A 23,744-nucleotide genomic window follows, 5' to 3' on the forward strand; every position below is an offset into this window, starting at 1 on the left:
ATGGCTTGCTTGTCCTCTTTTGTGTGGGGACAAATGCACAATAATCAACAAACAAGAGCTCCCAAACAAGCTCATCAGCAGTCTTAGTTTTGGACTTCAGGAGGCAGAGGTATGTAGAATTTGCAATCAGTCCTGAAGCAAATATACACTTCTTTATCCAAATTCCAGAAGGCATAGGTAAGCATAGAAGCAAACAAGGCACTAAACAAGGTGGATTTCATACACAATCCTGTTTAACTCAATTAAATCACAATATATTCCATGACTGTTCCACTCAGTATACCCTTCCCTATTTTGTCTCCTTGGCACTATACTAATTATTTTGCATTTGTTTGTATCTACTAGTCAAGTTTCCTAAAAGTCTTTTGAATTTGCTTTTACAGTTCTTTGTGTGCTACCTCTAATGTTATCTGGAAACTTGGAAGATTTTCCTTTCACTATCCTCAAAAAAGTAATTTGTTCATTTTATAAACTCAGCAGAGCTCTCAGACCTGGAGTACTCCTTTCCTGCTTGCAGTTTCCATTTATAACTACCTTGTGTTTCTTTTTCTTAAACTAATTTATCCAGCATCATATTTTGATTCCTTAATCGGTGACTAACATTTAACATGGAACTTTGTTAAATACTTTTTGAAAATCTAAATCTATTAATATCCCTTACATTTCCATCATAGCAGCAAAAAGTCCAACAACTTAAGTTTGTTAGCACAATCTCCCCTGCTTGAATCTATTCCAACTATCCCTCTTCAAACTATATTTCCCCTTTGTCCCAAGTCATTTGTAAAGATGATAAGAGTGCAGCTTACTCTTCCATAGCCAAGTGTGTTTTTTTTAAGGACTCCAAATCACTATTCTTACTCAATACTAGTGATTTCTGGATTTTATTACTTAAAATCCTATTGGGAAATGATCAGACAAACCTGCCCATTATGACTAGCACAAGTATCACAAGGTATATAAGATATTAAATGACAGAATATTACTTAAAAGCAGGTTAAAAATATTTTTGTTAATATCCTGCTAGTTAGAGCAAAGAGATGAAGGCATTATGAGAAAGACTTGAGCCAATGTTCTTTTCTCATGTGTTCAAAGATTTGTCCTGTGTCTTGAGTTGCAGAAAGAGCTGATCAACACATCTCCTTTAGCCTGCACATCAAAATACAGTTGTTACCTTCATTCTGCTGTGATATGCACTTGCCCACTTTGTATTTAGTTAGACTCAGTAGTCTGAGTACCAATGCTTGTTGGACAACAGAGTGGAGGATGCACACGAGGTAATCGAAACTAAAGCAAATTATAACACGAGCATCAATAATACAAAGAAAGCAATTATGGGAAATGCCAGCAGACTATGCTTTAGGGTAAAAATGGGTCAAAGGAAGCTGGAACAGATCCTTAGGAGGGTTAGCTGTACTGGTGGCAAGTGATCTGAGTACTGGATGGTGACCATCAATCCTGATGTTAAACAAGCCACAAATGAACTTGCAGATGTGATCATGAGAACCCTAACTGGTTAATGGCAAATAATTCTCTACAAAGAGCATTTCTGATTGTTAGAGCAGATTACCTAAAATCTGTCACAAATATTTGTGGAAATAGTCCTTACATAGGGAAGCTGCTATGGACTATTAACAACTGAACAAACTCAGTCCTTCTTGTTGTTTGCTCTGTTCAGGATGTTAGGCCACTGTTTGACCATCTCTAATCTAGGAATAGTAAGAGCAAGCTTGCATTTATATTTCACATTTTATGTTCTCACCCCCACATGCAAAAGTGCTTCACAGCCAATGAAGTACTTTTTTAAAAAAAGTGAATGTTTAATGTAAGCAGTAGCCAATTTTCACACAAAGTCCCATAAACAGCAATGGAAATAACCAGATAATCTGTTTTTGTGATGTAGGTTGAGGGGTAAATATTAGTCAGGACACCAGAACCTTCCTGATCCTCTTCAAATAGTGCCATGGGATCTTTATTACCCACCTCAGAGGGCAGAAGGAACCCAAGTTTAACATCTCATCTGAAAGACAGCACCTCTGGCAGTGCAGCACACCCTCAGTACTGCACTGAAGTATCAGCCTAGAGTATATGCTCAAGTCTCTGAACCCACGATCTTCTAACTCAAACGAGAATGCTACCAGAGTCATGGCTGACACTAGGTATAATGTTAAGTCATTATTCATCAGTCAACAGTGACTAAAACGATCAAAGTCAGGAAATGGAGAAGCCGATTAAACCGGTCTAGATTCTTTTGTAGCCATGTAGAGAAGTTGAAGTGTTAGATAAAATACTACTAGCCAATACTAAATCACAACTTTTGTTCGAGTTGCACCATCAAAAAAAAATTAAGTGTGTGAAGACAAGATCAAAGAAATTAATGATGCCAATTTATGAAGTAGTCATGTTTGTTCCAGTGGGCTGTGATCACAATTGATTAAAATCACTACAATGATCTCAGCTCACAAAAAAGTTAGGCAAAGAACACCTAAAAGTATTCACATGATGACAAAAGTTACTTATAAAAACTTTACATATCAGCACATTTCTCATCTGTCACACTTCAGATGTCACAGGCTACCTAATGCAAAATCCTGTGTCGCAGTACAAAGAATAAAGGCAGTGCACAGAAAAACTCCAGGAACAGAAAATGCTGGAGCGACAAAAGTAATTAATGTTTGAATGAACTCACCCAACATTTACTTATCAATTAGACTTTGGAGCCTTAAAGCAACACACACCTACATTTGGCAGCAAAATACTACACTTTTTTTTTAAACATATATTCCTGTCACACAACAGTGTACCCTTTGACTTACTATAAGCAGCAATACAGATGACTTACACATACCAATTTAGCTTTAGTAGGTGAGAACCTTGTAACTTGCTCAAGTTGAGAAAAGATATTTTGCCATCATTTTTATTATACAACAGAGTGCTTTACAACTAATACAATAGGTTTACTCAGATCATCTTATTGTGTCATGGATATTAACAATAGCGTTAACTTTTCATTTGATCAAATTACACTTGAACAAAATATGGTGATGAAATGCAATCAGTTCCATGATCCCTTTCCTTATTTTTTATTGAATAATAAACTCAGGCTATCAACTGGAAGAACATAGCAAGTCCACTCTTTGAATTCATTCAGGAAGCCCCCTTTGCTCTCATTTTGGTCAATAACATTTCATTCTTACGACACTCCTGCAGATGAAAGCAAATTAAACATTAAACACTGATATAAAGACATTTGTTTATAGGGAAGTACATGTTTTTAATATTTAACTACAGAATGTTTTGACAGCTTGAAAAAGCAATTATTTGAAACTGATTTGGTCAAAAACTAACTTGAAACTTTGTGAGGAGCACAATAATTTACATTAAGAATCTTGTGTAGGATCATAATATTGTAGTGTGCCTTTAAACATCACTGTTTGCAACACAGTGGCAGTTAGGCAATAGCACATACCAGTTCGTTAGGAAATAATTTTCAACTTATTTTCTGCCACCATTCCCCTTTCCTTGCCACATTAATCCTCCACCAAGACATTTTATTCACACTGCCCAGCTTTTGATCCCTCGTAGGCCTCTGGCGCCACTTTCTTCTACCAAGATTAATCCTGAGTGTTTCAGTTCTGGCTCCACACTCCTGGTTCAGCCTTACTCAACCTTGATCAAAACAATCAGTTAACTATGTGACCTGACCCTGTATGCCCTGACCCAGCCTCCACAGTCCCACTCGGATCTGAAGATAGGTGGAGAGTAAATACTGGGGAGCCTTTTAAATGGTATTAAATTGTCTGTATTGTTTCTTTCTATGTTACAATCACCTTTTTTGTTTATGGTGACAACTTTAGGACACCTGCAATGTAATCTTTAAGCTAGTTCATTCATAATTTGATTTATATGGTAATTTATGTAAATTTAGAATGTTGGAGTACTTCATTCGTTTGGTTGACCATTGTAACCTGCAGATCAAATTGGTCTCTGCTAATCATATGGTCAATACATTATCCAAAGCCCTAGTCCCCTCTTTCCCTCCAGGCTTGAACCCCAGGTTCCTGTCACCCTGCTCTCTCTAACCCTTAGGAGTTAGACCCCCCCCGATCCTGACCTATCCATTTACTCCCAACCCACACCCGGTAACAAAGACTTGCCTCACCCCCAGTGAGAGAGGGAAAAAGAGGTTTTTTTGGGGGGGGGGTGCAGAAGGTAACACTAAAGAGCACAAGCAAGAGAAAAAGATACAGGAAGCACAATTAGATTAAACAAAGGGAGAGTGAGAAGTTGTAAACAAAAATGAAAAAAGACAAACGTGAGAAAGAAAAAAGCAAAGAGACAGGTTTGGAACAGATTTAATTTTTGTCAGTATACAACGCCATGTCAGTAGTCTCGGTGCTTTTAAATTAAGACATTTTGTGGTTCCGTGATTACTGAAATGGTTGCCTCTAATTATATTACTAATTTATGCAAACAGATGTTACAGGATTATCACTGACTATTTGGCAAAGGTTGATTTATATTTCTCTTCCACACTATGGTCCCCTTGTTCCTTTGGCCATTCACCCACTTAGCAGTGAAGCAATCTGCTCTTAGACCTTTGCCAAAATTGTTCAACTGAGTACTTCAGTTTCATCTCAATGCCTTTTCCAGATGGTACAAGAGCATTTACAGTTTTACCATACAAGAAACCCCTGGGTACAGATCCATGTCTATTGCTCCATGACTGCACCCAATGCTGTTTAATTGTTCTCTTCTACAAAGCAGGATTTATACAACAAACACATTTGAAGCATGCTAAAGCTTGGATTGATAGATCCCAAACACATTCCATCCTCCCCCCCCCCCCCAGAGCTTTATTCTCAGATCTCATTTGTCACCCATAATTCCCAAAGCATACCATTCAAAACTGCAAATAACCCATAATTACAGAAAAATACAGCCCTACAAATTTTCATATTTCACTATGTAAGGTGACATAATGCATTACCTCTTTAAATTCTTTGACAGTTTTGAAGTAGAGACGCTGTTTCTCCAGCAGTTCAAGGTACTCATCATTCAGCTGGTCACGTCTCATTTTGTTCTCTTGCTTTTTCTTCTCCAACTTGGGACGGGGTGGGGAAAGAGAGAAGAGGATGAAAAAAAACAGTAAAGAGTTTTAAAATCACTAGCCATTAACTAGTAATGAGGACTTTTCATTACATTTAAGTTAATCTAGTACCTATAAAATAAACAAATGAATACGGATATTAAGAATGTAAAGAACATGCTGCTATATTTTTTGGCTGTTGGAGGTGGTGCGTTTTGGATAAGACGTTAAATTGAAGGGCTGGCTTGTATGTTCAGTGGACAAAGATCTTATGACACTATTTGAAAAGTAGGGAGTTCTGAACATCATCTGTGCCTCAACCACCATCACCAAAAACATGTTATGCTGTGTGAAAATTGGCTGCCTCATTAAACTACATAGCAACAGTGATGGCACTTCACAAAAATAATGAATTGCCTGTGAAGCACTTTGGGACATTGATAATAAAGCATACATAAATGCAAGCTTTCTTTCTTTTCATTATCTATTTTCAAGTTGTCAAAAACAGATCTGTAATTTATAGAACTGTGGAAAATGTCAAAAATTAATTTCACGTACTCCTTAAGAATTCAAAGATGCATCTTGCTTGGTTCAGATGCTCTGTAGACAGAATTCCAAGTGTTTTATTTAAGAACCAATCATGTTTCTAAAAAAAAAGCCGGCATTTCTGCACCAAGCACAAAAATCACAGCTTCCTCCCCCTTATTCAAATAGATCACTCATTCAGTCACTATGCTCTGCACTCTAGAACTCTGCCTATTTACCTCCATCCTTGCTTTGAAAATTCTTAAAATACTTTTCTTCAATTGTACCATCATCCCCCACTAACTGGCCCAGGTTTATCCCTTCCCGTCTTCTCAATGTCCACCATTTCTCTCTCAATGTACAATGTGTATTTTGATATGACAAATTATGTTGACCAATAGTTTCTCTGTTTCATATTATCCATTTGCCAAATGTAGTATCAGTCTGAAGTGAACTAGATTATTACCTTCATGCGATTCTGTTTAATACCTTCCACAATCTGTTCCATCTGGCGCAAGAACTGATCTCGTGCAGCAGTAGAGGCCATAGCCCTGAAACATATTTCAAAATACAAAGTTACTAAAACATTCCACAGTGCGCCAAACTAGAAACAATCAGGCCACAGAGGCAAGTTTAATATAGTGCTATTGTGACATACTTTCCTGCTGAAATGAAAACAATTAAGCTATATGGCTTATTAAGCTTCATAGTATAACATGCTTCTTCAAATGTAGATTTTTTTTTCCACACATCAACAGATTAGATTTGTGCATCAAAGGGAAATAGGCAGTTGCTGTGTGAGACAGCCCATTTTCATGCTACTATGGGGGGCACGCACTAAATCTTCCTGCATGGGTAATAATAGGCACCAAAATCATGACACTATCCTGCAGATTCTCCAAATTATGGAATATTTCTTATTTGCTTAGATCAGGAATATTCCAAAGGCAGAGTACATACGTTAAGTAAGGATTTTAGATTTCAAGAGGGGGGAAAAAAAGCTGAGTGACAACTACACAGAATACTGATATCTGATATTGCTGATGATACAAAGATAGGAGATCTTATTGAAACATACAAGATTCTGACAGGTCTCGATAGGGTAGATGCTGAGAGGATGTTACCTCTCATGGGGAATCTAAAACTAGGGGGTATAGTCTCAGAATAAGGGGTCACCCATTTAAGATGGAAATGAGGAGGAATTTCTTCTCCTAGAGGGTCGTGAATCTTTGAAATTCTTTACCCCAAAAGCTTTGGAGGCTGAGTCATTAAATACATTCAAGGCTGGGTTGGACAAATTTTTAATCAGCAAGGGAGTCAAAGGGTATGAGGAAAAGGCGGGAAAGTGGAGTGGAGGTAAAAATCAGATCAGCCATGATCTCATTAAATGGCAGAGCAGGCTTGAAGGGCCAACTCCTGCTCCTATCTTATGGTCTTATAGAACAAACCTAATTATTTCTTCCCCATCCTTCCCACCAGGCAAGAAAGCAAATAGTGATACAAAAGGACCAGAGAAAGGGATTAAGAATGGCATAAAAGTACAGTATGGAAATTAAGGGAGGCGATTGTACAGTACTTGCAAGACCAGGTTTGCAAGTCTAAGTTCTTACAATCACTCCATTGGGCAACTGGGTCTAATCCATTGTTGTGAAGGAGATGACCAAATGAAAAAGAATGCCCCCACTCAGAGCCACAAGTCAAAGGGGATTCACTTTATTGCATTGATAATAATCAACTGGATTATTCCTTTGATTCAAAATTGACGCAAGTTCTATACCCAATTAAATGAACATATGTATACCTTACTTGCACCAATCATGCATTGAGAACATTTATTATTTTGATGATCTTATGGAACTTTGCATTTGATTAGGAAAATGCATACTGAGGACATTAACTGAGGATAAACGACCAAGATATCAAAGAACAATAAAATATTTCACTAATCTGGAGGAACTAATATATGGGCAAGATGCCAGTTTAAAGAGCTTATCTGGTGTTTTTGGAAACAAATTCCCTTAAGGCTTGCATATGGTAGGCACGTAGGAAGCACACAGCCCAAGCAGACCTGCCAATCTCAGACAAAAAGATATTGCCAAAGTCTCAGTGAAGGTACAAAACACATATCTCCGTTCCTCCCCAGTGTACCGATATAAAATATACCCAACTTGCAAGGTACTCACTGTTGAAAGTTATCATGAATTGAATTCAGCAGGTTGACCTGGCAACAAAGAAAGTTGGATCAGTCTTTTGGTCGTGCATTGATCAATATTCTTGCGTAGTGCTGATAGTTCTGAGAGAGCTTTAGTCCTATCCAAACCATGTTTTAGTAATCTTAAAATAAGACAATGAGCTTTATATCTTGCAATAAACATGCTTATACATGAATGCCAAAATGTAGGTATAGACAATGCTCACTAAAACATTCAGGAAAAAATTGGCACAGGAGGTGGGGAGTTATAATCGAAGAGCAGTCAGTCAAACGTTCATGACCAATCACAGAACGGTCACTAAACAAAAATGGACAACATTTCACTAATGCAAATCTACCACTATTTTTCTGTAAATAAATGTTCATTTTAATATTTACATAATTTGACAGCATGTATTTGCACTTGTGATAATTGTTTGAATAATTTTAACAAGCTGTAAATATAGTGGAATGTTAGGCTATTAGGTCAGCAACACCACTAGAGGAAACTGCCCATTTAAAAGTGAATCCAATGCCCTAGATGAAAAAAAAATTAGTAAAGTCCAATAAAGTTCACTTTACTGAGAGCACAATTTGTTTTTTTTGTGGGTGCTGAAGCACCTGCATGCAGTTTTCAACTTCTTGTATTAACCTAATCAGAGAAACAAGATTATTTTAAGATCTATGTCAGGTTTGCTGAATATCCAATAAAATGTTTAGAAGTTAGTTACTAAAGTAATGAATTAGCTTTACTATGTTTTTTAAAATATTGCTTTTCCAAAAATTAGTTTTCCTCACATGGGAGTTAGTGCACCAAAAAGTTGTCATGTTAAATTTGAATTTCAATGGCATCTTTCTATTCACATAATTGGAGAATACTTTTGTACTTGATTTTTAGAGGGAATCTGATCAATCCAATTAGCAATAATTACCATCTCATTAATTTACAGAGCCAAATTTTGATTCATTAAAATCTCATGAAGCATAGAAATAGAAATTTATGGCACAGGAGGAGGCCATTCAACCTATTGAGTCTGTGCTGGCCAAAAAAGAGCCATCCAGCCTAATCCCACCTTCCAGCTCTTGGTCCATTGTCTTGTAGGTTGCGGCACTTCAAGTACATATCCAGGCAACTTTTAAATGCAATGAGGGATTCTGCCTCTACCACCCTTCCAGGCAGTGAGTTCCAAACCCCTACCACCCTCTGGGTGAAATTTTTTTTCCCTCAGCTTCTCTTTAATCCTTCTACCAATTCTTAAATCTATGCCCCCTGGTCATTGACCCCTTTCTGACCACTCTATCTAGGCCCCTCAATTTTGTACACCTCAATTAAATCTCCCTATTGCCTCCTCTGTTCCAAAGAAAACATCTTCAGCCTATCCAATCTTTCCTCAAGGCTAAAATTCTCCAGTCCTGGCAGCATCCTCAAAAATCTCCTCTGCACCCTCTCTAGTGCAATCACATCTTTCCTGTATTGTGGTGACCAGAACTGTATGCAGTACTCAAGCTGTGGCCTTACTAGTGTTTTATTCAATTCCAGCATAACCTCCTTGCTCTTATATTCTATGCCTCAGCTAATAAAGGAAAGTATCCCATATGCCTTCTTAACCACCTTATCTACCTGTCCTGCTACCTTCAGGGATCTGTGGATATGCACCCTAAGGTCCCTCTGTTCCACTACACCTCTCAGTATCCTCCCATTTATTGTGTATTCCCTTGCCTTGTTTGCCCTCCCTAAATGCATTACCTCACTTCTCTGGATTGAATTCCATTTGCCACTTTTCTGCCCACCTGACCAGTCCATTGATCTCTTCCTGCAGTCTACAGCTTTCCTCCTCACTATCAACCACATGGCCAATTTTTGTATCATCTGCAAACTTCTTAATCATGCCCCCTACATTTAAGTCTAAAATCATTGATTTACATTATATACATGAAACCATATTAAAAGTAAAATCTCATTACTGGGACAGTAACATTATCTCGATGGCAATTAGCTGTCTTTGCATACACATTCAAATTAAAATTATGCATCAATATATTCTTTTCCTATAACTCAAGTATTTTTGAAGTTGTAAAATCCTCAATACCTACCTATGGGCAGACTAATTTTCCAAGTTATCTTTATTCTGTGAAGGAATTTGCCTTTCGAGATACAAATACCCATAGAAAACTAACTTGTTCTTCCTAGAGAGCTTTGGGTGAAACAGCCACTTGCTTCCCCATAAATTCAGTCCCCAACATCCATTTATAATAATTTTCACTACAAATATATAGCTGGAAATTTTATATAGTCAGTCAAGCACAAAGGTGATGAATTTGATTGTGTTCATATGTGGATAATTCTCCTTTCCTGGTGATAGCCCATATATATTTCTCTTCCCGAAGCAATATAAATGCAAAAAAGGGGCTAATTCACAAAAAGGGCATAGAAATAAACAAGAAACTAATTCAAGATCAATTATGGATCTTTCAACCATTGGAACTGTTGAAATAATGTCCCCACATCTGTTTTCTTTTTTTTTGGGGGGGGGGGGGGGGGGGGGGAAAAGAGAGAAAGAAGGGATGAATTAAAATCCCATGATTTAAGCTCCCATTGGCAGAGTGGGTAAATGCATCACTTGGCATGGTACTGAACAACATAGATCAGAGGGTCCCAGAGTTGATCCCTGCTCTTTCAAGTTCATTGGTCTTGGATAGGCAGCAGTTGAGAACTATAATTGAGCTTGGTGCCACTGGACCCGGGGTGGGGGGGGGGGGGATTAAAATAGATCAACCAGAACTCCTGCTCCTGATGGCCATCCACGTTGGAAAGTGTACGTGAATGGATGCTGGACAAGGACACGATTGGAATTGGCTGTGATGGCTAACAGTCAAGTAGCCTGCCAAAACTCATTGCCAGGTAAGGTGACTTACCAGAGGGTGTCAGAACTCGCAAAACCTAGCAAGAGTCAGGACTTTCAGGCAAGTAGCAAAAAGGGAAAATTAGATGGGGGTGTGGAAAGAGAGAACTTATAGTAGCTGTGCACATCACATTGTCTCGATCTGTTAATGAACTGAACCTATGTTTCCTTTATAGCCTACCGTGCAGACAGGCAACCTGTTCCCAGGCTTTGTTGTGGAAGGTCTTGCCTTTTAAAAAAAATGTGAAACCTTTACAACCTTTTAAAGCCTCTTGGTTTACCCTGGGCATTGCACCATTTTCAACAGAGTGTTGGCAGCCTACAGCCTCGCCACATCAAAATGCTCTGCAACTCCCTGCCAGGTGGTGTGCAAATGACCTGGGGTATTTGATCAAATACCCCAGAAGCTACTTCTCTCCTCACTCCTCCTTTCTACGCAAACGATAGGGTTCTACATGGCTGAGACTGCAATTTCTGCGTGCGCTTGTGTTCACATTTCACTTGATGTGCCAGATGTCTTCTACAGGTACAGGTGACTTCAATCTGGCCATTTGTGCATCAGCGTTCCTCTCATCAAAAACAGATCAACTGAATATTCATCTCACTAATGCTTGTAGGATCTTAATTATGCAAAATTCTGATGCATTTGCCTAGATAAGTGGGATTGCATTTCAAAATAATTTATATGAAGCATTTTTTGATGTGATAAGGTGCTATTTAAATTCAGGTTTTCCTTCTTTCACTGATGCACACAAAAAGTAGAGAATGTGGGTAAAGAATATTTAGTGGATAGTTTACACCACTCTCCTAGAGAACTAGTCAGTTTCTATAGAACAAGCAACATGTAAAAGAATAGTCTTTGCTGGTGAGTCAACATTCATTAAAAGGATCAAATGAAACATTATTTCCCCCTCGTTTTTTTCTCTCCAAACTAACTAAAATGCCTGTTTTTTTGTTTTCAGTTCTGAAGGGCACAAACTCAAAACATCAATAACTTGTCTTTTTACAGATGTTGACTGATCCTTTGTTTTTATTTCCAATGTCCAGCATCTGCATTAATTAATTTTTATTTTAAGATAGACAGGGCACAGAAACCATGAAATAGCTTGGATTGAGCCCATTTGCCAGTTATTTCAAGTGTCAAACAGTAACTTCGGACATGAAGCAAAAGATTGGCTTTGATTTCCTTACCTCCTTTTCCAAGTACACTTTTTTATCATCAAGTGTATTATAGAGAGTGAAGAACTGTTTTGTTTCCTTGTGAGTTGCTGCAACTGCAATAGAACATATTGACACCAGCAGTAGCTTAAAGGCTAATTCGGTCAAATCCACCATTTCTCAGAGGAAGTCACAATAGACTCAAAGAGCTGCATCTTAAATGAATATTACTGTAAAATGTAATCTACAAGTGGGGTTTTGAAAATGTTGCAGGAATATTACACTTTATTTGAAAAAATATAGAAAGCAATGTTGGAAGGAAACGAATGTTATGTAGGCAAGACTCGGGACAGTTCAATGCTACAAAAACATTAAAACAGTAGCAACATTTATTCACATAGTTTAAATCTTACTTAAAACATTTGAAATAAATCAACTGCTTTTTTGAAAAAAGCAATTTAGGTTGTACAGTTCAATTATATTTTTATTAGGATCAGCAGGTTGCTTTTTCCCCTATCTCCTTATTCTATAGTCTCTCCATCTCTTTCCCTCTCCACCACCATCACTCCCATGAAGCCCACTACCTGCTCCCTTGACCCTCCTATTCCAGCACCTGACCACCAAACATCCCTTCTCAGTCCCATAATCACCCTCAGCCATCTGCCCCTATCCCCCTGTTCTGTCCCCATAACTTTCAAAAGTTATCATCCCATCCTCAAAAAACACTCAATATCCCCCATCCCCTTGCATCTTCTCCAATTACCACCCCATCTTTCTAAAGCTCTGGAATGTGTTGCTGCCCTGGAACTACGCTCCCATCTTTGTTTTTGAGACCCTCCAAATGAAGCGTCTACCCTTCTTGTAGCATGGAAACCACACTGATAAAATTCAAATGATATCTTTCGTGACTGCAACCATGGTGCAGAGCACTCATTCTCCTGGACCTCTCTGCTGTCTTCATACAGCAGCAACTACTCCATCCTTCTTGAACATTTCTAATCCACAGCCCAAAACCGTAGCACTGCTCTCTCCTGGGTCCACTCCTACTCGATATACCAGACATACTACACTTCCTCAAATAGTCTCTCCTTGTAAGGTCACCTGTAATATACCCCAGTGTTCCAACCTTGACTCTCTTTTGCACGTCTTTGACCAATTTGCATCTCAGTTACACTTATCTCTCTGTTCTGTGCAGGTAACAACATGCTGCTACTCAGTTGGATTTGAAGCTAGTGTTCCTGAGATTGGGATTTTTAAAAATGTTTACAATAGCTTACATTTCTATAGAACTCATCATGTGCAAAGACTTCTCTTTGCAAAAATCCTGACTAAAGCCATTGGTAGTTGGGTATTGATGTGCATTAGGCAAGTACTTTTTTTTCTCAGCACTTGGGATGGATAGAGGGCGTATATCATGACCATTAATGGGCCTCAGAAAGTTCATCAGGAAAGATTGCACATTATTCTAATGGGTTAAAAATGTGGTAGATCAAATACATACCTTGATTGTAGAGCTCAACAAATCGTCTCTGATATTGGGTTAATTCAGCTCTGCTTGGTACTTCGTCAATTTTTCGTTGCAAAACAGCAATTTCTCTATTTCGTCGGGCCTGCGAACGAGCAAATGTATTTGCAAGTTACTTCTGTTTCATGCTCTGCACTGACCAATTTATCATTCAATACTAAACGATGGAAAAATTGTCATTAATAAAAAAAATCCAGCAACAATCTACTTCATTAAATACCTACAGTCTATATCCTGAATCCTTTGATCATACATCCATAATTTAGACCCCCTATTTGGAACTCAAACTGCTAGATATCATTCAGGGTTAGTATTAGTATTGGCAGATACCAAAATTTATGTACGTTAGCATTCAAGTGCCCCAGGATGAATGGCTGGTTGAACTGCTGGATCTTTCAGTCACTCAAAACTACTTTGCACAGTTGGAGAATACTGTAATCATTTAAGAGGATCATACACTGAAGCTTCTCCTAGTGAACTGCTCCAACTTAGGAAGAATCATCACTATTCTTGGTCACTGTTGAGGTGAAACATTAAACTGAGCCTGGCAAATGAAAGAGGAACAGGAACTCGTCCTGTGGTGTCTAAGTTAACATTCCTTAATCAACCACCATTCATTTTGTTGCTTTTTGTGGGATCACGCTGTGTAAAAATAGGTGCTGCATTTCAAAGTGATTCGCTGTATGTGAAGCACAGATGTCTTTTTTAAAAAAAACTTACTTATGATGTATCTCGTGCTTGGCAATAGGCATTGGAGATGAAAGTGTGACCTCAATCATCAAAGCCAAGTGCATGACATGTAAAATCTTCATGTTATTACAGAACAACAAAGAGTGCATTGTTAAAGGGATTGTTAGCATTGCCCATTTGGCAGTCAAACTAAGGACAAGAATAATCATAAACAAACATGCCCTGGGACGACTGACAGTTGACCAATTTTCCATCAAGGATAATGCAAGGAAAATTTCTTGCTAGGTATGATGCAATTAGCCAACTAAACATCTATGGGAGGGGAAGATCTTGGTTAGTTTTGACAAATTAGGTCTGTTCATTATACATTAACAATTTTTGCAGTGGCAGAAAGTGCTAGATTAGTTTATATAAATTAAAGGATTTTTTTGGGGGAGTGGGGGGAATTACAGTACAAAGTGGTACCCATTTAGGCATTGAGATAATACCCTAATTTATGGGACATATCATTTTTAATCAATTTTCAGCTCCATAGAGGGTAGCTATTTTTGGTCGTCTCATCCTCAGAACTGCTCTGCAAACAAGCAACTCCATAATCAGCATCTAGGTACAAGAAGTCATTAGTTGTTGGGTACTGATGTGCATTAGGCAAGTAATGTTTCTCAGTTTATGCACTTTTAAACCAATTTCCTTGATCTTCTATGGACTATTTGTCATCAGTGAAGTGTCTCATTGATTTGAGGGGAATTCAAAAGAAATGCAAAATAATGATAAAGTTATCATACTTCCTAAAAGATTGGAGATTTTTTTTTAAAACTACTTTCTAACAATATCTACATTGCAGTTGGAAGAGAAAAAGGATACTTTATGCATAACTTGCTTTCTGTCAATACCAGATTATACAGTAGAAAACTGGCCAAGTTCAACAGCAGGGTTGTCTGCAGCTAGTATTAGCCAACAGAATTTACACATTAAATCAGGAACAAATTGCGTCAAATGTATTCTGCCTGGGCTATCAGCTAACATAGCGCAAACGAATGATTGACATGGGTCTTTTAAATATAGTTATAAAGGCTATCCGACTCATTTTTAATACTTATTTGGGATATAGCATAGATTTTCAGTACAAAAGAACAGAATATTTAGTCAGACCACACGTTGAGGATTGCATCAAGTTTTGGCCAAGAAAACCTTGAAGCTCTGCAGAGAACAGCCACAAGACTAACAGCCGCATTATGAGCTGAGGCTAGAGAAACATGAGCTCATCAACCTTGAAAGGAGGCAAATAAGCAGGAACTGGAATAATGCAAGATAGTGAGCAGTATAGTAAAATCTGCAAAACCAAGTTTAAGTTGTGACAGTAAGACGGGAAATAAAGGTTCAAATTCAGGAGTTTTTTTTTCACGCAATGGGTAATGGAAACAAAACCCCTAAAATTATTTAAAGAGACAGTTGGTGGTTGTTATTTTGGGGAGGAAAAAAAAAAGGGAAAAAACACTTGGTTTTTCTAGATGATAAGCCACGATGGCTTGAATGGCACTTTTCATCCACATTTATCTGATTATCTGTACGATCGCAAGAATAGAGGTACCATTCTGTTCTTACCAACAACAGTCGTATTTTCTGAAGTTTTTCTTTGTCTTCTTTATACTGTTGCTCTATTAATTCATTGTGTTCCTAGTTAAAATTAAATCAGATCATTTTAGAACAATTTAAACAAAGCATGTTAACAGCTTTAATACACAGATCACCCTGACACACTGTATCCTGTAAATTCCTGTATACACCCTCTTGTGCAATTCAAACTATTAAGCTGCTAGAAGTAAATTAAAGACACCAGTGATGTCACTAATACTAAGGTATTCACTGTAGCAACAATATACACATTTCCAGGTCTAATAGGTCATCCTCATTCACAGGGTTTGTTATGTGTAGAAGTTCTCATCCCAGGGATTCCTTGTTTCGGGAATTGGATATTATAGGGGAAATTTTTCTCCTCTTGAATCTGCTAACCCACTGAAAAGTCTGCCAGGAGAAACTACCATGAACAGTATAAGACGGTACTTGAGGTACAAGTTAACTAGAGAGGGAGGGAAGAGTTGGCTAGTATTGGGATCATAATTCTTGTACCAGTGATAAGGTATCAGGAATTTGAAGTAACCTTTAAACACAAAACGCAGAGAATTAAACATCCTTTGAATTGGTAGATTAGCAAGACCTAATTTACTTTATATTGGTGCCGCTAGTGGAAAAGAACAAGAAAAGCAGTTGGTGTGGCTAATAACTATTTAATTTGCCACAATATAATTGTGAAGATAAAGAGGTATCAGAATTAATCTCAGGCTCTGGTGGAGAATTGGTCCAGTTTTCAGATTCTCAAAACATATGGCTAATGCATAGTCTGACCAACCAGACACTGCTTAGGAGGCATTCAATACTAATAACTGGAGTAAATTAGCACGATAGCAGATGATCTTTTTGATGAGACGTTAATGCAAGAAGCCCCCCTGCCCTCTCAGGTAGATGCAAAAGATCCCATGGCTATTTTCAAAGAACAGGCGAGTTCTTCCGGTGTCCTGGCTAACTTCTATCCATCAATCAATATAACTAAAATAGATCCAGTCATTTATAATTTATGTCATTGCCGTTAGTGGGGCTATACTGTATGAAAATTGTCTGCCATGTTTCCTATGTTACAACAGTGACTACAGTTCCAAAGTATTTCACTGGCTGTGAAGTGCCTGGGTTGACCCAAGGTTGTGAAACACGCTATATGAATGCAAGTTTGTCTTTCTTTACTTTGCCATTGTCTATTCCGATCAGTGGGAGGACCTCATTCCACATTGAAGGTAGAAGCACTGTGCCTTTTTTCTTGTGCTTACCATGTTAAAACAACATGGGCAAACTTAGGCATGACTGACATGATAAAATGCATTTATAGAATAGAATCATAGAAGTTACAACATGGAAACAGGCCCTTCGGCCCAACATGTCCATGTCGCCCAGTTTATACCACTAAGCTAGTCCCAATTGCCTGCACTTGGCCCATATCCCTCGATACCCATCTTCCCCATGTAACTGTCCAAATGCTTTTTAAAAGACAAAATTGTACCCGCCTCGACTACTGCCTCTGGCAGCTCGTTCCAGACACTCACCACCCTTTGAGTGAAAAAATTGCCCCTCTGGATCCTTTTGTATCTCTCCCCTCTCACCTTAAATCTGTGCCCCCTCGTTATCGACTCCCCTACCTTTGGGAAAAGATTTTGACTATCGACCTTATCTATGCCCCTCATTATTTTATAGACTTCTATAAGATCACCCCTTAACCTCCTACTCTCCAGGGAATAAAGTCCCAGTCTGTCTAACCTCTCCCTGTAAGTCAAACCATCAAGTCCCGGTAGCATCCTAGTAAATCTTTTCTGCACTCTTTCTAGTTTAATAATATCCTTTCTATAATAGGGTGACCAGAACTGTACACAGTACTCCAAGTGTGGCCTCACCAATGCCCTGTACAACTTCAACAAGACATCCCAACTCCTGCATTCAATGTTCTGACCAATGAAACCAAGCATGCTGAATGCCTTCTTCACCACCCTATCCACCTGTGACTCCACTTTCAAGGAGCTATGAATCTGTACTCTGAGATCTCTTTGTTCTATAACTCTCCCCAACGCCCTACCATTAACGGAGTAGGTCCTGGCCCGATTCGATCTACCAAAATGCATCACCTGACATTTATCTAAATTAAACTCCATCTGCCATTCATCGGCCCACTGGCCCAATTTATCAAGATCCTGTTGCAATCCTAGATAACCTTCTTCACTGTCCACAATGCCACCAATCTTGGTGTCATCTGCAAACTTACTAACCATGCCTCCTAAATTCTCATCCAAATCATTAATATAAATAACAAATAACAGCGGACCCAGCACCGATCCCTGAGGCACACCGCTGGACACAGGCATCCAGTTTGAAAAACAACCCTCGACAACCACCCTCTGTCTTCTGTCGTCAAGCCAATTTTGTATCCAATTGGCTACCTCACCTTGGATCCCATGAGATTTAACCTTATGTAACAACCTACCATGCGGTACCTTGTCAAATGCTTTGCTGAAGTCCATGTAGACCACGTCTACTGCACAGCCCTCATCTATCTTCTTGGTTACCCCTTCAAAAAACTCAATCAAATTCGTGAGACATGATTTTCCTCTCACAAAACCATGCTGACTGTTCCTAATTAGTCCCTGCCTCTCCAAATGCCTGTAGATCCTGTCCCTCAGAATACCCTCTAACAACTTACCCACTACAGATGTCAGGCTCACTGGTCTGTAGTTCCCAGGCTTTTCCCTGCCGCCCTTCTTAAACAAAGGCACAACATTTGCTACCCTCCAATCTTCAGGCACCTCACCTGTAGCGGTGGATGATTCAAATATCTCTGCTAGGGGACCCGCAATTTCCTCCCTAACCTCCCATAACGTCCTGGGATACATTTCATCAGGTCCCGGAGATTTATCTACCTTGATGCGCGTTAAGACTTCCAGCACCTCCCTCTCTGTAAAATGTACACTCCTCAAGACATCACTATTTATTTCCCCAAGTTCCCTAACATCTATGCTTTTCTCAACCGTAAATACCGATGTGAAATATTCATTCAGGATCTCACCCATCTCTTGTGGTTCCGCACATAGATGACCTTGTTGATCCTTAAGAGGCCCTACTCTCTCCCTAGTTACCCTTTTGCCCTTTATGTATTTGTAGAAGCTCTTTGGATTCACCTTTGCCTGATCTGCCAAAGCAATCTCATATCCCCTTTTTGCCCTCCTGATTTCTCTCTTAACTCTACTCCGGCAATCTCTATACTCTTCAAGGGATCCACTTGATCCCAGCTGCCTATGCATGTCATATGCCTCCTTCTTATTTTTGACTAGTGCCTCAATCTCCCGAGTCATCCAAGGTTCCCTACTTCTACCAGCCTTGCCCTTCACTTTATAAGGAATGTGCTTACCCTGAACCCTGGTTAACACACTTTTGAAAGCCTCCCACTTACCAGACGTCCCTTTGCCTGCCAACAGACTCTCCCAATCAACTTCTGAAAGTTCCTGTCTAATACCATCAAAATTGGCCTTTCCCCAATTTAGAATTTTAACTTTTGGGCCAGACCTATCCTTCTCCATAGCTATCTTAAAACTAATGGAATTATGATCACTGGTCCCAAAGTGATCCCTCACTAACACTTCTGTCACCTGCCCTTCCTTATTTCCCAAGAGGAGGTCAATGCCCTTTGTAAAACTTTTCTCCATGCAAGTGGGAGACAAGAGGGCAAGATACTGGAGAGCAATACTGAAGTGCTTTGGCCACTTTTTTGGACCTTCCCAGGAACTGGACGCAATATTTTCAGAATTAATTTGAAAGCAGGCAGGAAATACAGACCATGATACTCGCGAGAATATTTTGGGCATGGGAGCCTACTGGTTATGATACTGAAGTAACTTTTAAAATATGAAACAAGCACTCAGACGAAAATAAAATGACTTGCATTTATATAGCACCTTTAATGTAGTGGAACGTCCCAAGGTGCTTCACAGGAGCGTTATCAAACACAATTTGACATCAAGCCGCAAAGAGATCAAAAGCATGGTCATAGAGGTAGGTTTTAAGGAGCATCTTAAAAGGAGGAAGGGGGGGGGGGGGGGAAGAGGGGGATAGAGGGGTTTAGGGAGCCAATTCCAGAGCTCAGGGCCTAGGCAGTTGAAGGCACAGCTGCCAATGGTGGAACGCTTAAAACTCGGGATGCGCAAGAGGCCAGAATTGGAGGAGCACAGAGATCTCAGAGGGATTTAGGGCTGGAGCAGGTTACAGAGATAGGGAGGGTGAGGCCATGGAGGGATTTGAAAACAAGGATGAGAATTTTAAAACCGAGGCATTGCCGAACCAGAAGCCAATGTAGGTCAGCAAGCACAGGGGGATGGGTGAACGGGACTTCTCAATGCTGACAGTATGAATATAAAAAGGAGATGGTGAGATGACAGGGAAATGGAATTATTTTAGATAGCTCCAGCTGAACAACTGGCAGTGCAACAGGTTAAATGACAAAATAGCCACCTTCAGTGCTCTAAATTCTACAATTCTATACAAACACAGCTGATTTCTTCAGTTATTTTCTACTGGTAGAGAAATACTATGAGGACAGCACTTGTCGGAAGGGCTGATAAGATGCTGCAACCTTCTCTAAGGGTCATGTCGGCTTCAGTACACATTCATGGTATGAGGGGAAAATAAATGAAAAATCCGAATTGGACATCTCCATATTCTTATGAAAAATCTATCCAGATTTTAGTAGATAATCTGTTCATTAAAACATGCAACATTTCTTACACAGTGCCACATACCTTTTCTTCAGTGTCCTCATTCCCTGCTACACCCTTAAGGATTTCAATGTTCTGTTGCAATCGAGCCATTTCCTCCTAAAAATAAACAGCTCAAGAATCAAATGATGCAAACTGCCTGCAACCAAGCTGTAAGTTCCTTCTATTACTACATAAGTGGTCTTTTGTGACATAATAGCTAGACTAGTAATCTTAGCAAAATATTGAAACTTAATTTACATGTTTTAGAACACATGACCCATGTTAATAAAATTCAACTTATGCATCCTGTGTCTTTTCTGTAGTATCCCACATTTAGTCTGCTGTTTGATGACAAATATTTAGCAGAAAGTGTAACTTACTGTTTAATTTATCGGCTTAGTAATAGCATTCCCACCTTTGAGTCAGGTTATAGGTTCAAGCCCACTCTAGGCAGCCCCGGATAACAGACTGGCGTTTTGATCTCTGAATACTAGCAAGCTACCAGTGTCTGATGAGTGGTGTGTACCCCCCCCCCCACCCCACCACGTTGTAGCCCTGTGAGCAGGAGAGCAGTGATCCAGCCTCTGAATACTGCGTTGACATCCAGCAAGGTACTCGTGTCAGATGGGAATAGGGGGGCAACCCCCATTACATCTAGCCGGTCCCTCCAGCCAGGCTAACAACCTGGCCACAAGAAAAAAACAAGGGGTTTTCGTTATGGAGAGCATGTTCTGCTGGACGTAAAAGCTATGGAAGAAATGGGTTGCCACACGTGCTGCTAGGCACAGAAGAAAGAGAAAGGAGAAAGAGAATAAGGCGATCTGAACTAAAGAAATAGTATAGTTGTACACAGACTATGTGAAGAGATTATGCTTATTGTAAAAGCTGCTCAAACTTAGCATCACACATTTATTTCAAGAGAACATGTCAACCTGTTTGAGAATAAAACTATATTGCTGATTTTTTGGCCTCATTTTATTGGAAATGCACAACACATCGAGAGGTTTAAATGCTTAGAGCAAATAAAAAGGCTAGATTTTTATAGCTGAAAATACAGTTGAGAACGATTAATGCAACAAGCTATCAATAATTAGGCATTTGCATATTTAGACATTTGATTACTGTTATTAGTTTCTCTTATATGCAGGGCTGCTAGAATTCTGCAGTTGCTCAAGGCCAATGTCTGTGGCAAGAAAATACAGATTTTGTAGCAAGTATTTTGCAGCTTCTACAGTACAATTACTAGATGATCAATACACAGGTCTGAAAAAAATAAGAACAATTTTTAGATTAAAACAAAACAGCACAAGTTGAGATAGAGCCATTTGAACTAGAAGCACAGTACTTGAGGATGAGTGGTAGTGAGGAGAAGCACATCGTAGACCGGAGCAGCAAGTTAGTTACCACTGGCAGAAAGGGTGGGGGGAAAAAAAAGGGGAGAGGACCCCAGGTATCCTGCATTACTGGAGCAGGACCAGTGGGATTGGTGCAAGATACATAATCTACAAATGAGCTTTTACAGTAAATGTCTTTAAAATGTATATCATCCAGACAGTTAAGCCGATTTAAGGCTTTTGCTCACTTCAGCAGCCTGCCAATCTAAACAACGTACAATCATACATAAAATGTGAAACATTCTTACCCTGCAATGATTCCTAAACTGTTGTTCCTGGTCCTTTAGACCTTCATTCATTGTGACCAAAGCTCTTAGCTTCTCCAGAATGCTAATTGGGAACAGGGTAATTGTATTATACCAGTGCAAAAGCAAAAATTTACATTGAAACACATCTAGGTCAGCAAGAAAAAGGGGGATATAATAGTCCCTTTCATTTGAAATCACAGTTGTGGACCTTGCAAACACAGCATGCCACTATATCCTATACCTGAATGAAAGACTAGTTAAAGTTATAAGAAAAACAAATATTAAATTAGTATAAAAATAGAACGGGAACGAGGAAGATAACGATATGTGGGCAAGTGTTAAAATTTTAAGTAGTGTGTTATTACACTAATCAAAATACTCAAGTAGTTCAAAGTCAGTAAAGTGAAAAGATTAATAAAATTGCCACTCCAAGGAGGCTGGTTAGTTCCATAAGATTTAGTAATCTTTAAAAGTCTTTCAATTGCCTTCTCAAACCCAACTACATTATATCCATTGGATTGACCTTAACCACACTTTAGGTACCACCTCAAAAAAATACCAGTAGGTTTACACAATGTTCTGCAGTCTAGTCCGTTGTTCTAATCTCTTCTATGTTCTTTAAATGAACACTGACATAAGAAATAGGAGCAGGAACAGCTTGTCCGGCCCCTCGAGCCTGCTCCACCATTCAATAAGATCATGGCTGATCATCTACCTCAACTCTATTTTCCCACCCTATCCCTATATCCCTTGATTCCCTTAGTGTCCAAAAATCTATTGATCTCAGTCTTGAATATACTCAACGACTAAGCATCCTATCTCAATACTTTTCTTCTTTGAAGGTTGTATTATTTACTGAGACAGTGAAACAAATTGCTGCAAGTAATTCAGCACGATACAGATCATTGGGCAAAACTGATTTTGGAATATGCTGTGCATTTGTCTCATCTTCATAGGAACCCTGACATATTAAAGAGCAATAAGACCTCAGAGTACAGTGTGCAGTATTGGGCGCCACGCTATAGTAAGGATAAAACACAGATTCACTAGGATGCTGCCTGGTATGAGGAAATACAAATATGAAGACAGACTTAAACTGGAACTTTGTTTGTTAGAATGACAGAGATTACAAAGTGATATGATAGAAGTTTTTTAAATTATGAAAGGATGGGACAGGGTAGTTAGAAGCAGACTGTTTCCATAGATACAAGAATACGAGTAAGAGATTTAGAACAGAGGGCAAAAGAAACTTCACACAGAATTCCAAGGCTGTGAAATTCACTTCCAGGGTTAGTGGCTGAGGCAGAAACTGTGTTAACATTCAAAATTAGATTGAATAGGTAGATGGAGGAAAAAAGGTTGGAGGGATATGGGAACAGTGTGGGTGAAAGTGATTGGTCTTACCTCGGTAGTGGGCAAACTATTAGTTTATCCCCTCTCTCAGTACTGATTCTGTCACTTGGAAAGGCGTGGTTTAATCAGGGATAGTCAGCATGGATTTGTTCAGGGAAGGTCTGATTAAATTCTTTGAGGAAGTGACAAGGGGGATTGATGAGGGTAGTGCAGTGGGTGTTGTCTACATGGATTTTAGTAAGGCATTTGACAAGGTCCCACATGGCAGACTGGTCAGAAAGGTAAAAGCCCATGGGATACAGGGAAATGTGACGAATTGGATCC

General features: G+C 39.1%; 1 protein-coding gene across 2 annotated transcripts in view; it reads right to left on the reverse strand.

Annotated features, from left to right (window-relative positions):
- Positions 1 to 2,362: 2,362 nt before the first annotated feature.
- ccdc93 (coiled-coil domain containing 93) overlaps positions 2,363 to 23,744 on the reverse strand; it is a 65,886-nt gene continuing 44,504 nt past the window's right edge. For both annotated transcript variants that reach the window (XM_067987277.1, XM_067987278.1), the window contains 9 exons: positions 22,068 to 22,149; positions 20,468 to 20,542; positions 15,684 to 15,755; positions 13,365 to 13,473; positions 11,897 to 11,979; positions 7,795 to 7,832; positions 6,078 to 6,162; positions 4,988 to 5,101; positions 2,363 to 3,201 (listed from right to left, as the gene is read on the reverse strand). In XM_067987277.1, coding sequence (XP_067843378.1) covers positions 3,145 to 3,201; positions 4,988 to 5,101; positions 6,078 to 6,162; positions 7,795 to 7,832; positions 11,897 to 11,979; positions 13,365 to 13,473; positions 15,684 to 15,755; positions 20,468 to 20,542; positions 22,068 to 22,149 — 715 coding nt within the window. In that variant the 3' untranslated portion in view covers positions 2,363 to 3,144. The remainder of the gene's footprint in view (positions 3,202 to 4,987; positions 5,102 to 6,077; positions 6,163 to 7,794; positions 7,833 to 11,896; positions 11,980 to 13,364; positions 13,474 to 15,683; positions 15,756 to 20,467; positions 20,543 to 22,067; positions 22,150 to 23,744) is intronic.

The sequence above is a fragment of the Heptranchias perlo genome, chromosome 7 (genome assembly GCF_035084215.1).
Source record: "Heptranchias perlo isolate sHepPer1 chromosome 7, sHepPer1.hap1, whole genome shotgun sequence".
NCBI classification, from domain to species: Eukaryota; Metazoa; Chordata; class Chondrichthyes; order Hexanchiformes; family Hexanchidae; genus Heptranchias; species Heptranchias perlo.